Source organism: Charadrius vociferus, unplaced genomic scaffold, assembly GCF_000708025.1.
Source record: "Charadrius vociferus isolate BGI_N301 unplaced genomic scaffold, ASM70802v2 scaffold312, whole genome shotgun sequence".
Lineage (NCBI taxonomy): Eukaryota > Metazoa > Chordata > Aves > Charadriiformes > Charadriidae > Charadrius > Charadrius vociferus.
Window position 1 is genome coordinate 607,750 of NW_009647214.1, and position 15,284 is coordinate 623,033.

General features: G+C 41.1%; 2 protein-coding genes across 2 annotated transcripts in view; both read right to left on the bottom strand.

Annotated features, from left to right (window-relative positions):
- Positions 1-2,508: 2,508 nt before the first annotated feature.
- On the bottom strand, positions 2,509-12,388 carry LOC104296078 (cytochrome P450 2K1-like). Its single transcript, XM_009895907.1, has 9 exons — positions 12,203-12,388; positions 10,260-10,422; positions 9,037-9,186; positions 8,583-8,743; positions 6,769-6,942; positions 6,013-6,154; positions 5,357-5,541; positions 4,440-4,581; positions 2,509-2,696 (listed from the first exon to the last, which is right to left on the bottom strand). The coding sequence occupies exons 1-9, from the start codon at positions 12,386-12,388 to the stop codon at positions 2,509-2,511; spliced, it is 1,491 nt and encodes a 496-aa protein (XP_009894209.1).
- Positions 12,389-14,964: 2,576 nt separating this feature from the next.
- Positions 14,965-15,284, bottom strand: part of LOC104296079 (cytochrome P450 2K4-like) — a 7,567-nt gene continuing 7,247 nt past the window's right edge. The window contains exon 9 of the mRNA XM_009895908.1: positions 14,965-15,152. Within this exon, the coding sequence (XP_009894210.1) occupies positions 14,965-15,152 (188 nt within the window). The remainder of the gene's footprint in view (positions 15,153-15,284) is intronic.

Here is a 15,284-nt window from a genome sequence, read left to right on the forward strand (position 1 = left end):
CTATGGCTTCAGAATCTTTATTTATAAGGCAAACGCAAGACTTCTTGTTACATTGGATTTCTTATATTATTGAGATAAATATGTTTTGTTTAAAGGTTAATAGGAGGAAGAAATGCAAGCATCTGCTTTGAGTACTTTGATCACATGAGAAAGAATAGCTTCAGAAAATGAAATGTGCTCACCAACTTCTAATACCTTTTCTACAGTGACTCCTTTTTTCAAACCTTGCCTTCAGTGGAACCCTCCTGTATTTTCAGAAAAGTTTTTAACATTTAAACTTCAGGGGCAGAGAATTTCCTTCCCAGTAATTTTATTCCTGGCAAAGCTAATTGAATTGTAATTTTCACAGATATCATCTAAGTGATGAAAAACATCAGCTTCTCCAAGTGCAAACATAGCTCAGAAGACAGACACACATAAGATTGCAATGGAAATGTCCTGTCAGTGACATCAGTTTTTCTCACAGGAGCCCTGGACTAAATAGCAACAGAGGCTGTGAGGATCTGGAGTGCTACAACTTCCAGTGCAGCAGCTCTGTTTTTTTTTTAAGTTGTTGCCCCTGACATGCGAAGTGGTACCCAATGATGAGGCTGTACGGTTGGCACAGTTGGAGCTTCAGAGGGGATAACAAGATGAGGATATACGTCTCAATGAGCACCATGAAGATATGTAGGAGTATTCTCCTGTTGTATCTAGTAAGTTTGACCATTCTTCTGCATTGCTTTTCTGGTCTGTGCTCTGCTGGAAGTGGAGATAACTGTGCATTGTTTAAAATGGCTAGGCTGAAGGATGGATTTGCAGACATCTATAAATGTTCACAAAAAGTGGAAAAAATAGACTCCTGCCACCGTTACACCTATACATTCTTCTGTGGTCACAGGAGTGTGTGGATATATTCATTAGAAAAAAAATACTATCAAATCTACTGAAAGGCCAGTGCACCTTGCTGCATCCAGACCTGAAATGGATGCTCCAGGGCTAGGAAAAAACATAAACTTTTGCAGGAGTCTTGTAAAGAACAGGAAGAGGTCCACATTGATGAGGTTTTCACCTGCACCTGCTCTGCAACCTGCATTGGAAAGTAGGAGAGACATGAGTTTTAAAATTCTTTGCCTCCTGAAATTTAGAAAAAAATGAAAACCTCAGGCTACATTTCCTTTCTATCTAACACCTTTGTGAATCCAGAAACTAAAATAAACAGATCTAAATTAGAAGTTTACTACTCCTTTGTAAAAAATTTCCTTAACATTAAAAGGAAATCATTACATTAGAAGAATTCAAGAGGAGGGCAAATTTGCTCCTGAAAATAAAAATGAGGCAACCACTCATGCAATTTTTGGATTCTCATATTATTTTCATTTTTCAGTCTTTAATCATTAGTCTCTATATAGTAGTCTACAGCTGAACGCTTACAGATGTTTGAAGTATCTCCATTATCTGAAACATGCACATGAGGCTTTTATGGCACAGGACCTGTCCCTCCAGCCTGGCAGCTGAAGGCCAAGCAAAAGATCTGAGGGTATCTAAAATGGCATTAGAGGCTTGGGCTTAAAGCAACTGAATTGTGCTCTGTATATTAACTTTAAAGTGGATTCAATCTCCTCACAATTTTTTAATTATTTGCAGCCTAATGATGGGAATCTTGTTTGGCTAAGGAGAAAAAGGCACGTGGAGAATTGTTGATACGAACCCTCCCAAACCAAGGGAAGGAGATCAAGCAAAAAGGAATGTTCAGAGGAGTGTCTGCTTTAGGAGAAGAAAGGAGTGTCTTGCCTCATCAGCTAGTCTCAGGAGAAATTGCAGAACAGGGAATATTGTCCTTCTAATGCCAAGTGAAATAGCCAACCTAAGAAAAGATGAGCTTTATGGCATGCCACAGAGGGTGAGCACTGATTACTGCTCAGGCAGAAGCAGGGACTGAATGCTCCTGAACAGGGGAGGGACTGGGGAGAAGACCCAAGGGGAGAAGCTGCAACGAGGCATTGGGGAACATCAGTATATCCAACCCAGCTTCAAACCCATCCACCTGACAAACAACCTAACAACCCTTCTGGTCTGAAGACCTGAAGCTCTGAACATCCCACATTCACCACAGAGGCTCTGCAGTGCTTATCTTTAAGCAGGATAGTACAAGCTCGGCACAGCTTCATGGTCCATATGTCTCTTTGGAGAAACCTGGACTTGGGAGTGCTTTTGGGGGATATGCTTTCAACAAACAGATATTACCAAGTGAAAATTGAATGTGAAAGCTGAGGGTCTGTATTATTTATCCCAGATTAGGTGATCTAATAGGTTGATTCATAACTCATCAATTAGTCCACACTTCTGGTCCACTTCAGCCCTCTCCCATTAAATAAAAAATAAAAGAACACCACTTTGTTTTAGAAGTATTGGAAACCTTCATTAAGGTGTAATGTTGTGAATTATTTTGGCCAAAGAATTAAGAAGACATGTATAATGAAAAAGTAATTTAAACATTTTTTAAACAAACTGATGCTGATTAGAGCTCTAGGAACGTGTTACAGCACACATTTTATAGGGTTTGGGAATGACGTTAAATGAAATAGCAGGGCTGAGGTCCAGGTCTGAGATAGAGACTCCAGGGGGAGGCTGGAAGGTGAACCTCTGCATGAGGCTGGTGAAGAAGAGGAAGAGCTCCATCTTGGCAAGAGTCTCCCCAGCACAGATCCTCCGCCCTGGAATGAAATGCAGAATGTTGATAAGAGAGTCGGTGGGAGCTTGTTCTTCAACAGTTGGAAGAAATAAAAACCTCTGAGCAGCTCTTATTCTGAGGAAGACCAGTGGGAATCCAGAACACTTCAAATACCATATCCTAGCTATGAATAAAGAACACAGTAGCTCTTAAAAGTCTATTTTGTACAAGCAACATCTGAGAGAGAGGATATTTGGTCTTCGGAGGTATGATAACAAAGCCACCTGGTGATTTTATTTTTCTTTTCTTTTGTCTAAATGCTTGCGTTTGGGGAGAGACATATGGAAATGCAATCTGAATTCCTTAATTCCAGTTGTCAATAAAATTTGTATTTTTCTTCATTTTCAGATTTTTCCTCTACTTGGTCCAGTTTTTGGACCCCAGACCGACTTTGGCTGGTTTAGTCTAGACTTTGGTTTTATTAGTCTAGTCACAGGCAATTTTTAAGATTAAATTTTGTCAGAGACTCATGAATGCTGGTTAGAGTGGGACTGAGAAGGAAGGTGGTGGAGTTTTTCTGTGGAGCCCCTAATATAAGCCTTTCTTCAAAAGTGCTGTGAGCATAATTTTTTCTTAATCCGGTCAAATTCAGCAGCTTGTAAACTGCCTTAATCAGAGCATGGTGATTCAAGGCCAGAAGTAGCAAAGACCTAAACTAAGATTTGATTTTAATTCCTTTGTATGACATAAAGAAAATGGAAGATCTTTTGCCTGGCTGTGCTATGAAATAAACCTTTCAGGGAAGGCCCAGTCCTGACACTCCCTTGATGTGCTCTCAGCTAGGACATCTAGACTTAAATCTGAAAAAGGAGGTCTGTGAATTGGAAGTGTTGTAAGCCATTTTACAAAAAAAAAAAAAAAAAAAAGAAATTATTTACTATATGTTGGATGGTGAGAATGACAAGAAAAAATGATATTCAAAGCTCATGCAGAATTAAAAATAAACAAACAGGGTCTCCAAAAAGTGCAGAGTGTTGTGGATATGATAGACAAATTAGCCAGAGGCTGAGGAATAGGAATTTAATGAAGCAACGACAGAACCTGGAAAACAGAGAAAAATGCTGGAGAAGGTGAGATCATCATGAGGGTCAGAGTCTCCCATCCTTTGGCAAATGGTGCAGGTGTGTCAGCTGAGGTGAACGTCACACTCTGTGGATGCCTCAAAAGGCAGCACCTGTCTCTCCTTTGATTTTACAGAGAATTTGGGGTTTTATACGAGGCAACTCCTATTTGTTGGCACAGTATATGAAGTCTTGATCCCAGACGACATTATTTGTGACTTTTTAAAAGGGATGAGCAAAAATGAAATGGGTACCCCAGGAAAGACACAGTAGCCACCTCTCCTGTGTGCTTTGCGTGTGGTCATAGACAACGCAGCTGCGTCGGAGACAAAGCCGCCCAGGCCATAGAGCAGTTGTGGTCTACAGATAATAATGCACAAATGTGTTATCTAAACCATCATGGAAATTGCTGAAAACCTCCCTCCTATTTAAGAGGGCACTACAAATTCTTGTTTATAATCACTGAATACAAACTGAGAAACCAATATTTTCCAGAGGCTGGAGGAATTAGCAGACATTTGTGAGTACTCTTTTGTCAGAGGTATGTCCTGAGAAATCTGTGAAATATGGGCTGTGAAATTGTCCCAAGAAAAAGACAGTGGAGGCCAGGCTTCAGTAACAGTAATCTGTACTTGAAACAACAGTAAATGGACAAGAGAAGGTACCTGCTGAAAAAGGCATGAAAGCATCTTTCTTCACAAATTTTCCATTGGCGTCAAGAAAGTGCTCAGGATAGAACATGTCTGGTTTCTCCCACTGCGATTTATCTTTCAGGACAGAGGTCAGTAAGGGGATGATGTAGGTTCCCTGCAAAATAAGACAGTGGAATTAATCTGTGGACAAATAATGTGATGGCAGTAATAACAATAAGACTTCAAGATTGTCAGTCTGGAGAAAGACATTATTCTGACTGCTGTTATGTGACTTCATTAGAGAGATCATGTTTATCACATGAACCACGTTTGAGACAGAAGAATCATAGAATTATGGAATCATAGAATTGTCAAGGTTGGAAAGGACCTTTAAGATCATTGAGTCCAACCATTAACCTAACACTGCCAAAACCACCACTAAACCGTGTCCCTCAGCACTATGTTTTCACATCTTTTAAATACCTCCAGGGATGGGGACTCCACCACTTCCCTGGGCAGCCTGTTCCAATGCTCGATAACCCTTTTCATGAAGAATTTTTTCCTAATATCCATCCTAAATGTCCCCTGGTGCAACTTGAGGCCGTTTCCTCTTGTCCTCTTGGTTGTTACTTGGGAGAAGAGACTGACCCCCACCTGGCTACACCCTCCTTTCAGGCAGTTGTAGAGAGTGATAAGGTCTCCCCTCAGCCTTCTCTTCTCCAGGCTGAACAACCCCAGTTCCCTCAGCCACTCCTCAGAAGACTTGTTCTCCAGACCTCTCACCAGCTTCGTTGCCCTTCTCTGGACATGCTGCAGCACCTCAATGTCTTTCTTGCAGTGAGGGGCCCAAAACTGAACACAGCACTCAAGGTGGGACCTCACCAGTGCCGAGTACAGGGGGACGATCACTGCCCTAAATGCTAAAAGAAACAATCCTGTAGGCATCTCACCTTGGGAATGAAATAACCTTTCAGAGTGACATCTGCAGCAGTCTCATGAGGCAAATCCAATGGCAGGATATTCGCGAACCTCTGAATTTCATGGATAACAGCATCTGTATATGGCATCTGAGTTCGATGCTCAATCCGTGGGGGGTTTGACCCTATCACTCGCTCTATTTCTTCTTGGACCTTTCCTGAGGAAAGAATCAACTATAAGAAAGAGACAAGGGTTCATTCATCCCTGAGGCATACTGTGGAGATATCAGACAAAGAGAAAAGAGCAATTCCTGGAATCTTCTCAGATATTTAAAGCCTTGTTACCATTTAACATCTGCCCAGGCCTTGGTTTATCAAAAGCGTGTTTCTGAGGGAAACCTGGAACAATTTGATTGGCCAACACAGGACAGCTCTTTTCTTTTTAATTAATGAGATTTTACTGAGTGAAGGACCTGGCCCAAATAAACTCTGTTTATAATCTACTGATAGGCTGAGTATCATGCCCTTCACTGGGTCTGAACCACAGGGCACAGCGATACCTAGACAATAATTAGCTGGAAATCTTGGCTTTCTGTAACTTAGTGTATTAACAGATATATTGACCCTCCAGGTTCCTGTCCAGTTCCTAATGCACTGAGTGTGACGGCATCTCTCATAAAACCACTTACTCTGAATTTCAGGGTACTTCAGCATCAGCAGAAAGCTCCAGTTTAGCGTGGTGGAAATTGTCTCAACACCAGCAGTAAACAAATTGCTCACCAAGCTTAGCAAGTTGCCATTATGGAAATACCCATTGGTAGTGGATTTCTCCTGAAAGAGGTGGTTGAGAAAAAAAGGATGAAAACTTAAAGCTTTCCACGTGAAAATGCAATTTACGTAGCTAAACATTTACGAAGAAATAAATCCTATATTATAAAAGTGTGAAAGACAAATAAGAGCTTTGGTCTTGTACCTGGACAAGACTGTTGACGTAGGTTCTATGTTTTGCATGATCTTTGCGTTTACTGGGCCAGCAGCAAAAAGACCTGGTTTCTTCATGACAAAGGTAACCCAGATATATCAGAGACCCCAAATAAGGATCCTAGTAAAGCCCAGGTAGCGTTTTTGTTCTGTAATGCATTATGTTTTTGAAAGAGCCAAAAGGGCTAGGACAACAGAGAGAGCAGATAAAAAGATACAGCCTCTGTAAATATATTGAGAAAGTCTGAATAAAAGCATAAGTAAGGATAAACATTTGCTGATTAAAAGGCACTGGAATTGTGAAAGAGTGAAATAACTGTTCAACTCTACCAGTTTGTTATCTGTATTTTGTCAAAGATGGATTCCCTAAAGAAATACAACTATAGTTATAAGGACTGAAAGGAAATTGTAAATGTCTTCATATAACCATAAAAGTTGGAAAGAATGAGAAAATACTCAGTTACCTCCTGCTGTTTAACCAGGAAAGCATCAATAAAACTTCTTTGATCATTTTTGTCCAGGGTTTTGAGATGTTCTACAAAAGTAACTTGTACATAAGCATGGAATTCATCTCTGTTTTGGAGAAGAGTCTTATTAGCCTTTAGGAGGAATCCAAGGTATGGGAAGATGTTGTACATCTACGAGAGTGAAAGATGTTAGAGAGAATTTACTGGCCAGAGGTCTGAAAACACTACAGAAACGAATTATATTGTCCCCATTTTGCAGATACAAAAAACAAAGACTTAACATTAATATTTTGTTCTTTAGAACATCAAAAAGTGACTGAATGGATTCATGGTAGAAAATCCATTAAAGACCACTGAACACAATGAAACTTCTCAGCCCCAAATTACTGGAAGCACACACTATTTTGCAGGAGTAATGTACATGTCAGACTAACATCTGCAACTTGCTACCAGGGATATGGAAATGTTGCCTATCAACCTTTGTTTTGGCCAGCTCTTCTGCTAATTTTTCTTTCTGTTTCAAAGCCTTAAAAGAACAGAAATGAATCTGGGTTGCGGCAGCATTGCATGTGAGTATCAGAAAGTATTTATTATTCATTGAGACATTTCAGTGTACTAGAAGCATAGGAAAATATATTTTGTAACAGGGCTCCTCGTACAGGTAGACCACATACCCTATAGCTGGTCCCTGCCCCATGTTCTGAGAGAGTATACTGCATTGCCTGGTCACTTTATAGGGGTGAACCGTATTTTTGGGGAATAATGTGCTTGCTGTTCATGCACTCTGCAGTGTATATGTGCACAGACAAATCTCTGCTTTCTCAGAAAAAAGTGTCTGGCAGAAAGCTGTGTTTACAGAATTAATTCATGTAGCATAGTCCTGACTGTCCTTTCCCCCCACAGACCTTGGGACTGGGCCAAGGGAGGAGCAATAGCTCTGACAACATCAACCTTATTCCCACTATCATCTCTAAGGAGCCTCATACCTCTTTCCTGACATATAAGCTCTGAGCTTTTTTGTGCTCTGGGAAAGGCGTTGCTACTGCCTTCACACTAATTCTCTTAACCTACTTCTGTCTGGAAAAATTGTCGTGGCAGTCATTTCATGGTCTATAAGCTGGAAGTTTAGACCCACCTCATGTGGCATCATGAGTTACCAAGCGGAGTAGGAAGAGCAGGGAGGGCACTCAGTGCTCTTCCTTCCCTGAGAGGCATCAGCTTACAAGGCTCCATTGCTTTTCTTAAAGACCGATTCACTGGGCATCTTGGCCAGCATTGCTGCCAGAAAAAAACAAGCCCTGTTGTCCTCTCTTCCCAGGTGCTCCTTTCCTCATACCAGACTCTACTGTGCCAACACAATCATCTGCGTGTCTGAACAATATACTTGACCGTGGAAGTCATCTTACAGAAAATTAAATTCTCTAAAATCTATTCCCTTATATATATATATATTTATATATATATAAAAATTTGTTTATTTTCTACATCCAGTTCACCTCAGAAGTCTGCAAACAATTCAATCACAAGAAGGGAGAAAACAGCGTAGAGCAAGGGGAAATAGGGTCTGATTTTTTTCAGTCCAGACTTAGAACTTTTCAAACTACAGCACAAGTATGTTTTTGAGATATTAGGGGTTGGCTTCAAGATTCCCAGATGGCCTTTCAAGCTTTGCTTTGCCCCAAGAAGTGCTTGTAAACCTCTTATCTCTCAGAGTCTCAGATTCTTCTGTTTGATAGAAACAAGTGACTACCAGTATTACCATGATCCTATGGCATCCAGTGACACAGTGGCATTAACATGTTTATCATTACCGTAACCAAAGGTTTCCCAGCAAGCCTCATGCTTTCATTGGTCAAATGTAGAAGTCTCACAAATCTGGAGTCTTTGTAGTCAAATCGTTTTCCAAGTAATATTGACACAATTATGTTAGCAACTGCTGCATTAATTATTTTACTAGCATCAAAGGGCTTTCCTATACAATGAACAAAAGAATCTATTACATTGTGGCAAGAGATGTTATTTGTAAATGTAAATTTAATACTAATTATTGCTATTTATTTGTTATGTTTGGTTGCTATTATTGATTATTATTTAATGTTAGAATACCATGCCAAGACAGAAAAATGCCAGAAGAGCCAAACTCATCAAATTGGTTCAGACTGAAGTACATCTCTTAAAAAGGTCAGAAATTGAGAAGGTGACTGGCAAGCTTCTGGGTACTTGAAAAAAACCCTCAGAGATTTGAAGAACGAATCATCTACTGACCTTCTTGTGATGCAATGATGTCTGCCAGATACCCGTACTCCTCCACAATGCGGTCCTCAATGGCCCTTTTCCCCATTCCAAAATCTCGTAAGGTTGTGAGAGTAAATCTTCGCATCACCTTCCAGTTTTCACCATGGGCAAAAACAATCCCTGACACAAAGAGAACATGTCAAGGAGGCAGAAGATTTTAAATAACTAATTCGTAGACAAATAATGTAGATATTTAGTGGCAGTCACCTTTAAAACAAGTTAAATTACATCTGGCTGAGGAAAAAGAAACAACTTTCCCTTAAGTATTTTCAGGCCTTAATGATAGGTTTATTGCACAGAAAAAAGGGGAGGATAAACTTTTTAAGAGGTATTTAATCAAAACTTAAGAAGATATCTCTGAGATATAGTTGTCACCAAAAGAATGAGGGCATTGGCAATTCAAGTTCAAACTGCTGATTGTCATATTTTGGAATTGGAATTAAACTGAGATCTCAGGAGAAACCTGCAACCTCCTCAATAAGTTTTTTCATTGACATTGTTACACCATGTAACTAATGACTTTAGTTATATATTTTCAAGGAAAAAAAATAAGGTGTAAAGAAAGCTTACATGAAATAATGTGTTCAAAAGATGCAACTGTTAAAAAAGTTCACAGAATTATTCCTGAATTTGTCCAGGGGTCTTTAGAGATGTAAATATAAAACTCTCATGCCAAATTAGAATGAAGTTTGCATGTGAAATTCTCATTTGGAAACCCAGCTCAGCATACAGTATTTCCCTTATTAAAATAAATCCCCAGTTCTGTATGTGTGCCTTTCTGTTTTCACATTCAGATTTAAAAAACACTATTCACCACTTGAAATGAGAAGCAGTGGTATAATACTTATTCCAGGAAAAGGAGGTTCTATGATAAGCCCAAAGCAACAGAAGTCCATAACCATATCACGAGAGCTAAAAATGCCGTCCCTGACATGCATGCCCCTTTTTGGGATCCTGAAAGTGTGACACTATCCATTATCTGTTGCTGTGGTTATTGTTAGAGTTACAGTTGTTTTGTTGTCACTGTCAGTAGTTTCAAATTTGAATAAATACATGGAAGGCAATGAAATTGCTCCCTATTTCCAATGCCTTATATCATCTCTGATCCAAAGTGATGTGCAGCTTCTGCTTCACCTGAAGGAAAAAACTTTTTGATTAAGTCAAACTGATAAGGAAAAATAAAAACAACTTACCATTTCCTCTGGTCAAATCTTCAAAGATTGGGATTTTGGGTCTCTCTGAAAATGCATCTGCCTGGTTTACGAGAGCTTCCTTCACTGTCTCATACCCAGAAATCACTACCATTTTCCTTTGCCCCATCTGAACACTGAAGACTGGACCGTATACTTTTGACAGCTGTCAAAAGAAAACAGCCATTTACAGCTTTTACAGCTTACAAAGAAATTCACCACCTTTTCAGTACTTATTTTCCTGTCCTGCCTCTAAGTTACTAAAATGTTAAATGTTTTCCTAAGTATAGAGAAAGATAATTGATTTAAATAACTTGAATGTGCTGGACATTATGCCATTTAATGACTAAACGACAGAATTCAGAGTGGAGTCCCATTGTGCCGGCCTGAGAAGAAGTGTCAACGGCTGAAACCCCAGGTCAGTCAAGGATTGTGCTGACAGCTCTGATTTCCCTCAGGAACCCCTGCAAATTCAATTTTTGACTCTTGTTTTCACACTGATCTCTATAGTGTGTTTCCTTTTTTTACCGGCTAAACCTGCTCAAACCTTTGCTACCACTATTGTAAAAAAAAAAAAAACCCAGTATGTTTCCAGGCCAGGATCTAGCATTAGGTAAATTCTCACTTTTTATATATGCCTACACCCACTGTGGATCTCTCTCAGAGACAATGTTGGGCTTAAGCTCGTACCTTTTTAGCTCGTACAGGCAGATTTATTTTCATATAACTCAGTGTTCCCAATTCTCCTGACAATAGGAGGATTTTTTCCTGACTGCACTTATTTTCTTGTGTGTTTGCACAGAGAAACAGAAATCAACTATTTAGCATCGATATGCAAAACGTGCAGCATGTGGTAAGCAAGTCCAGCCAACTATATAAAATAACATAGCAGACGTGTGTCTGAATTACAGTGGCTTCTGTGACAGCGATACTGTTACCCCAGACTGCTGCATCTGTGGCACAATATAAGCTTTTCAAAGAATGTTCCCCAGTAAGGACGTTCCAATGCTTGCAATGGTGACGCTCAGCATGAGCGTTTGGTCTCTGGTTGCATTTACACACTGAGTATATAGGAATATTAAACCTCAAGCTGAGCTCACGTCAGAGAACCAACCTCCTCCATTAGAATGGATTCGCTGAATTACAGCAGAGATGTGTTGGTTCTGTTGGCCTGAAAAGAGATGGAGCTTGCTTTTGCTAAACACAATTAGGCTGCATTGGATAATTACAGTGATTTTCCAGATACTGCATCTGAGCAGTCTTTTGATTTGTGGATGCAACATACATACAGATATGTAGGTGAAAATATCCCTTTTAAAATCATTAGCAAGGAGAACGTGTAATTTCAATGACTAAGTAGAAAAAACTCTAAGAAAGGAGCAGGTTCATAGAAGTCTTCTGACTCAAAATCAGGGAAGTCCTACAATAAATTAGGTAAAGAAAACACTGGAAGAAAACCAGAAGATTTATTACCTTGTTTTGCTTAGATCTTTCCTTTATATTCTGGCAACTGTTGGCCCTAAGTATGAAGAGTATATAGTTATCTTCAGCTTTTGGGAACAAAGGAGTAAAGGGAGATGAGAAGGGCTGCTCAATCAGTGAAGACAGGAAGCTGCAGTCGCAACCCCACACACATCGATCAGTGGAAGGTGGAGGGAGTTAGACCACATATCAAAATCACTCCCTATTCAGTTACCCTTTTCTCAAAATTACAAAAAATAAAAAAAAAAAGGTGAGTACTTGTTATTAATTTGAGAGTAGTTTAAGGATGAAACCTAGATGCACGAAGTTGCACAGAGAAAGTATTACGGTAAAGAACAAACCTTGCTAAGGGTCACATGGGAATGCAGCACATCGGGTGCAACAGGAAAAATTCTCTGACATCTTCAACTATGGGTTTTGGTGATATGTGCAATTATGGGACCCACAGAAAAGATAATACCTACCTGTAGATAAGTCCTGTAGGGTCTCTTCAAATCAAACAAATGCAGATTTCCAATAATGGGCAGTGCTCTTGGTCCCGGGGGAAAATTCTTTCTCCAGTGGTTATTCCAGAAACCTCCCATTTTCAAAATGGATAGAAAAGTCAGGATGAACACTAAACCGATGGAAGTGCAGCTGCTCCAATCCATCTCTATTCACCCAAGTTTTTGCTACAGAAAAGAAAATGTGGACTCTGGATCTCTACTGTCCTGCAAAAATTTCCTCTGAGAGACGCTTGTACTAGCCCCAAACCCTCTTTTCTGGTGAAGGATATGTTTTTCTTGCGATTGGTGACTGGTTTCGTTCTCTTCCCCCGTGCTTGCTAATGAATCCTCAGGATGGCACAGAGGCAGGTAAATGTTTGCTAGCCAACCATGTGTGACTGGCTGAGTGTGTAACTCACTGTCCAAGCATGAAAGTCCAAGAACATGGAGAACCATCAGGTCATCAACCTGGTGTTTGGTATAAAAGTCATAAATTCTGCCTTCTCTTCAGGTTACTGATTAGTTTATATTTCGTCATTGGTACAGGCACAGCCTTGATACCTTGAGAACTGAAATCAGAACACCAATGTCCAAGTGATTAGTGCACAGAAGTTTGGGGTTTTTAAAGCACTTAGGAATTGGCATAGCTTTTCTTCCATTGAATTCATTAGGAATTTCAAATCACAGAATCACAGAATGGTTGAGATTGGAAAGGACCTGGAAGTTGGAAGTTACCTGATCCAAACTCCTCGATCAAGCAGGGCCACCAAGAGCCAGCTGTCCTAGGCTATGTCCAGACAGCTTTTGAATACCTCCAAGGAGGGAGATTCCACAAACCTCCTGGGCAACCTGTGCCAGTGCTCAATCGCTCTCACAGTAAGAAAGTGTTTCCTGATGTTCAGTAGGAACCTCCTGTGTTTCAGTTTGTGCCCATTGCCTCTTGTCCTGTCACTGGACACCACTGAGAAGAGCCTGGCTCTGTTTCCTTTGTACCCTTCCTCCAGGTGTTTATACATACTGGTAAGAACCCCCTGAGCCTTTTCTGTAGGATAAACAGTCCCAGCTTTTTCAGTGTTTCCTCATATAAGAGGTGCCCCAGTCCCTTCAGCATCATCGTGGCCCTTTGTTGGACTCTTTCCAGTATGTCCATATCTTTTTTGTACTGGGGAGCCCAGAACTGGACACAGCACTCCATGCCAGTGCTGAGCCGAGGGGAAAGATCACCTCCCTTGACCTGCTGGCAACACTCCTCCTAATGAAGTCCAGGATAAAAATAGCCTTCTTTGCGGCAATGGCACATTGTTACCTCATGTCCAACCTGGTATCCACCAGGACCCCCAGGTCTTTTTCTGTCAAGCTGCTTTCCAGGTGTATGGCTCCCAGCATGTACTCGTGCCTGAGGTTGTTCCTCCCCAGGTGTAGGACTCTGCACTTCTCCTTGTTGAACTTCATGAGGTTCTTGTCAGTCCATTTCTCCAGCCTATTGAGGTGCCTCTAGATGGTGACACAACCTTATCTGGTGTATCAGCCGCCCCTCCCAGTTTGGTGTCATCAGCAAACTTGCTGAGGGTACACTCTGCCCCATCGAGATCATTAATGAAGACATTAAACAGGAACGGACCCAGTATTGACCCCTGTGTTACCCTGCTAGTTACTGGCCTCCAACTGGACTTCCCACTAGCCTCTGGGCCTGGCTTTTCAGCACGTTTTCAACCCACCTCACTGTCTGCTCATCCAGCCCATACATCAACAACTTTTCTATGAGGATCTTATAGTAGGTAGTGTCAAAAGCCCTACTAAAGTCTGACACTTCTTGTGACTAAGACAACCTTTTCTTGTGACTAAAAAACTACAGCAGGGGTGTATGAGAAAGAAGTTGGAGAAATCTATGAGGTGCCACAGAAGGACTGATTTGCTCCATTCCTAGTACAGCACTGGTTGTCTGTTCCAGATAAGGATGCGTCCCCTGAAGCCGTTTCAGGTGTGAAAGAAGATTTTTCCAGCTTTGAAAGCAACATTGGCAACAGTTTGATTTGAAATGAAGAAGGACTTTTTATTTTGCAGTGCTTTTATCTTTATCATTAATATACACATTATTCTGTGGTAAAGTAAATTAATTTTAACTTCCAGACAGCGTATAACCACATGGCATCACCTGAGAGCCCTGTATGCATCTGCACTGCAGTTCTGCATTGGGTGAACACCTTACGCTTCCTTGTCTCAGGTTGAGCTCTTTGGTTATATTTCTCTGTGTGTGTGTGTGTGTGTGCATTTAGGGCACTGGTGCAGGGATAAATTGTGTAATGGAGCATTTTACTGAAGCAGTTGGGATGTAGCTGTGCTAGAGTTGTGGAAGGTGAAAGCCCTTGGAGTTTTCTGTGTGTGTATGTAGATTGGTGCAGTACCTTCTGAGGTCTGTCCCAGAGACTGAACCTGGCCTCTTTCATCGAAGGGGATGTACAGAGATGAAGGGAAGGACAGAATGAAATGTACTTTTTTATCTCCCTCGTGGGATTCATTGTCACAATGACTATCACCTTCCCTTTCAAGAAGTGGCTGAAAGTCAGGGCCGCCGCCTGCCATAATGGTGGGAGAGATACCTCTGGCTATGAGCCAAGGTGTGCTTGGGCTAAAAATTCCCTACAGGATTCAGAAGTACCAAACTTCCCATGTGGGACTAGTGACACACATATTTCATCTCAGTGTTCCAGGAAAAGGAGAGGAACCTCCTAAGAAAAGCCCTAGGAACGTGGCACTGCGCAGACCTCATGAGTCACTGGGGGAATGGTGACCCCGATGGAGGGAGAGAGGTCCAGGTCTGAAATGGAAACTCCAGGGGGAGGCTGGAAGGTGAACCTCTGCAGGAGGCTGGTGAAGAAGAGGAAGAGCTCCATCTTGGCTAGAGTCTCACCAGCACAGGTCCTCCGCCCTGGAACAAAATGCAGAATGGCGATAGGAGAGTCAGTGGGAGCTGGTTCTTGAGGTGTTGTCACAGGAAAGAGGAGAGGGGAGGAGAGGAGAGGAGAGGAGAGGGGAGGAGTGGAGAGGAGGGGTGAAGGGA

Bases quoted from the DNA above. Each gene is read 5' to 3' on its own strand.
- LOC104296078 (XM_009895907.1), bottom strand. From the start codon at position 12,388: ATGGATTGGAGCAGCTGCACTTCCATCGGTTTAGTGTTCATCCTGACT. The intron at 9,187-10,259 runs GTAAGTTGTTTT...TCTTTGTGTCAG, and splicing joins AGATTTGACCAGAGGAAATG to GGATTGTTTTTGCCCATGGT. The intron at 2,697-4,439 runs GTACCTTCTCTT...ATTTCATTCCAG, and splicing joins TTTCATGCCTTTTTCAGCAG to GGCGGAGGATCTGTGCTGGG.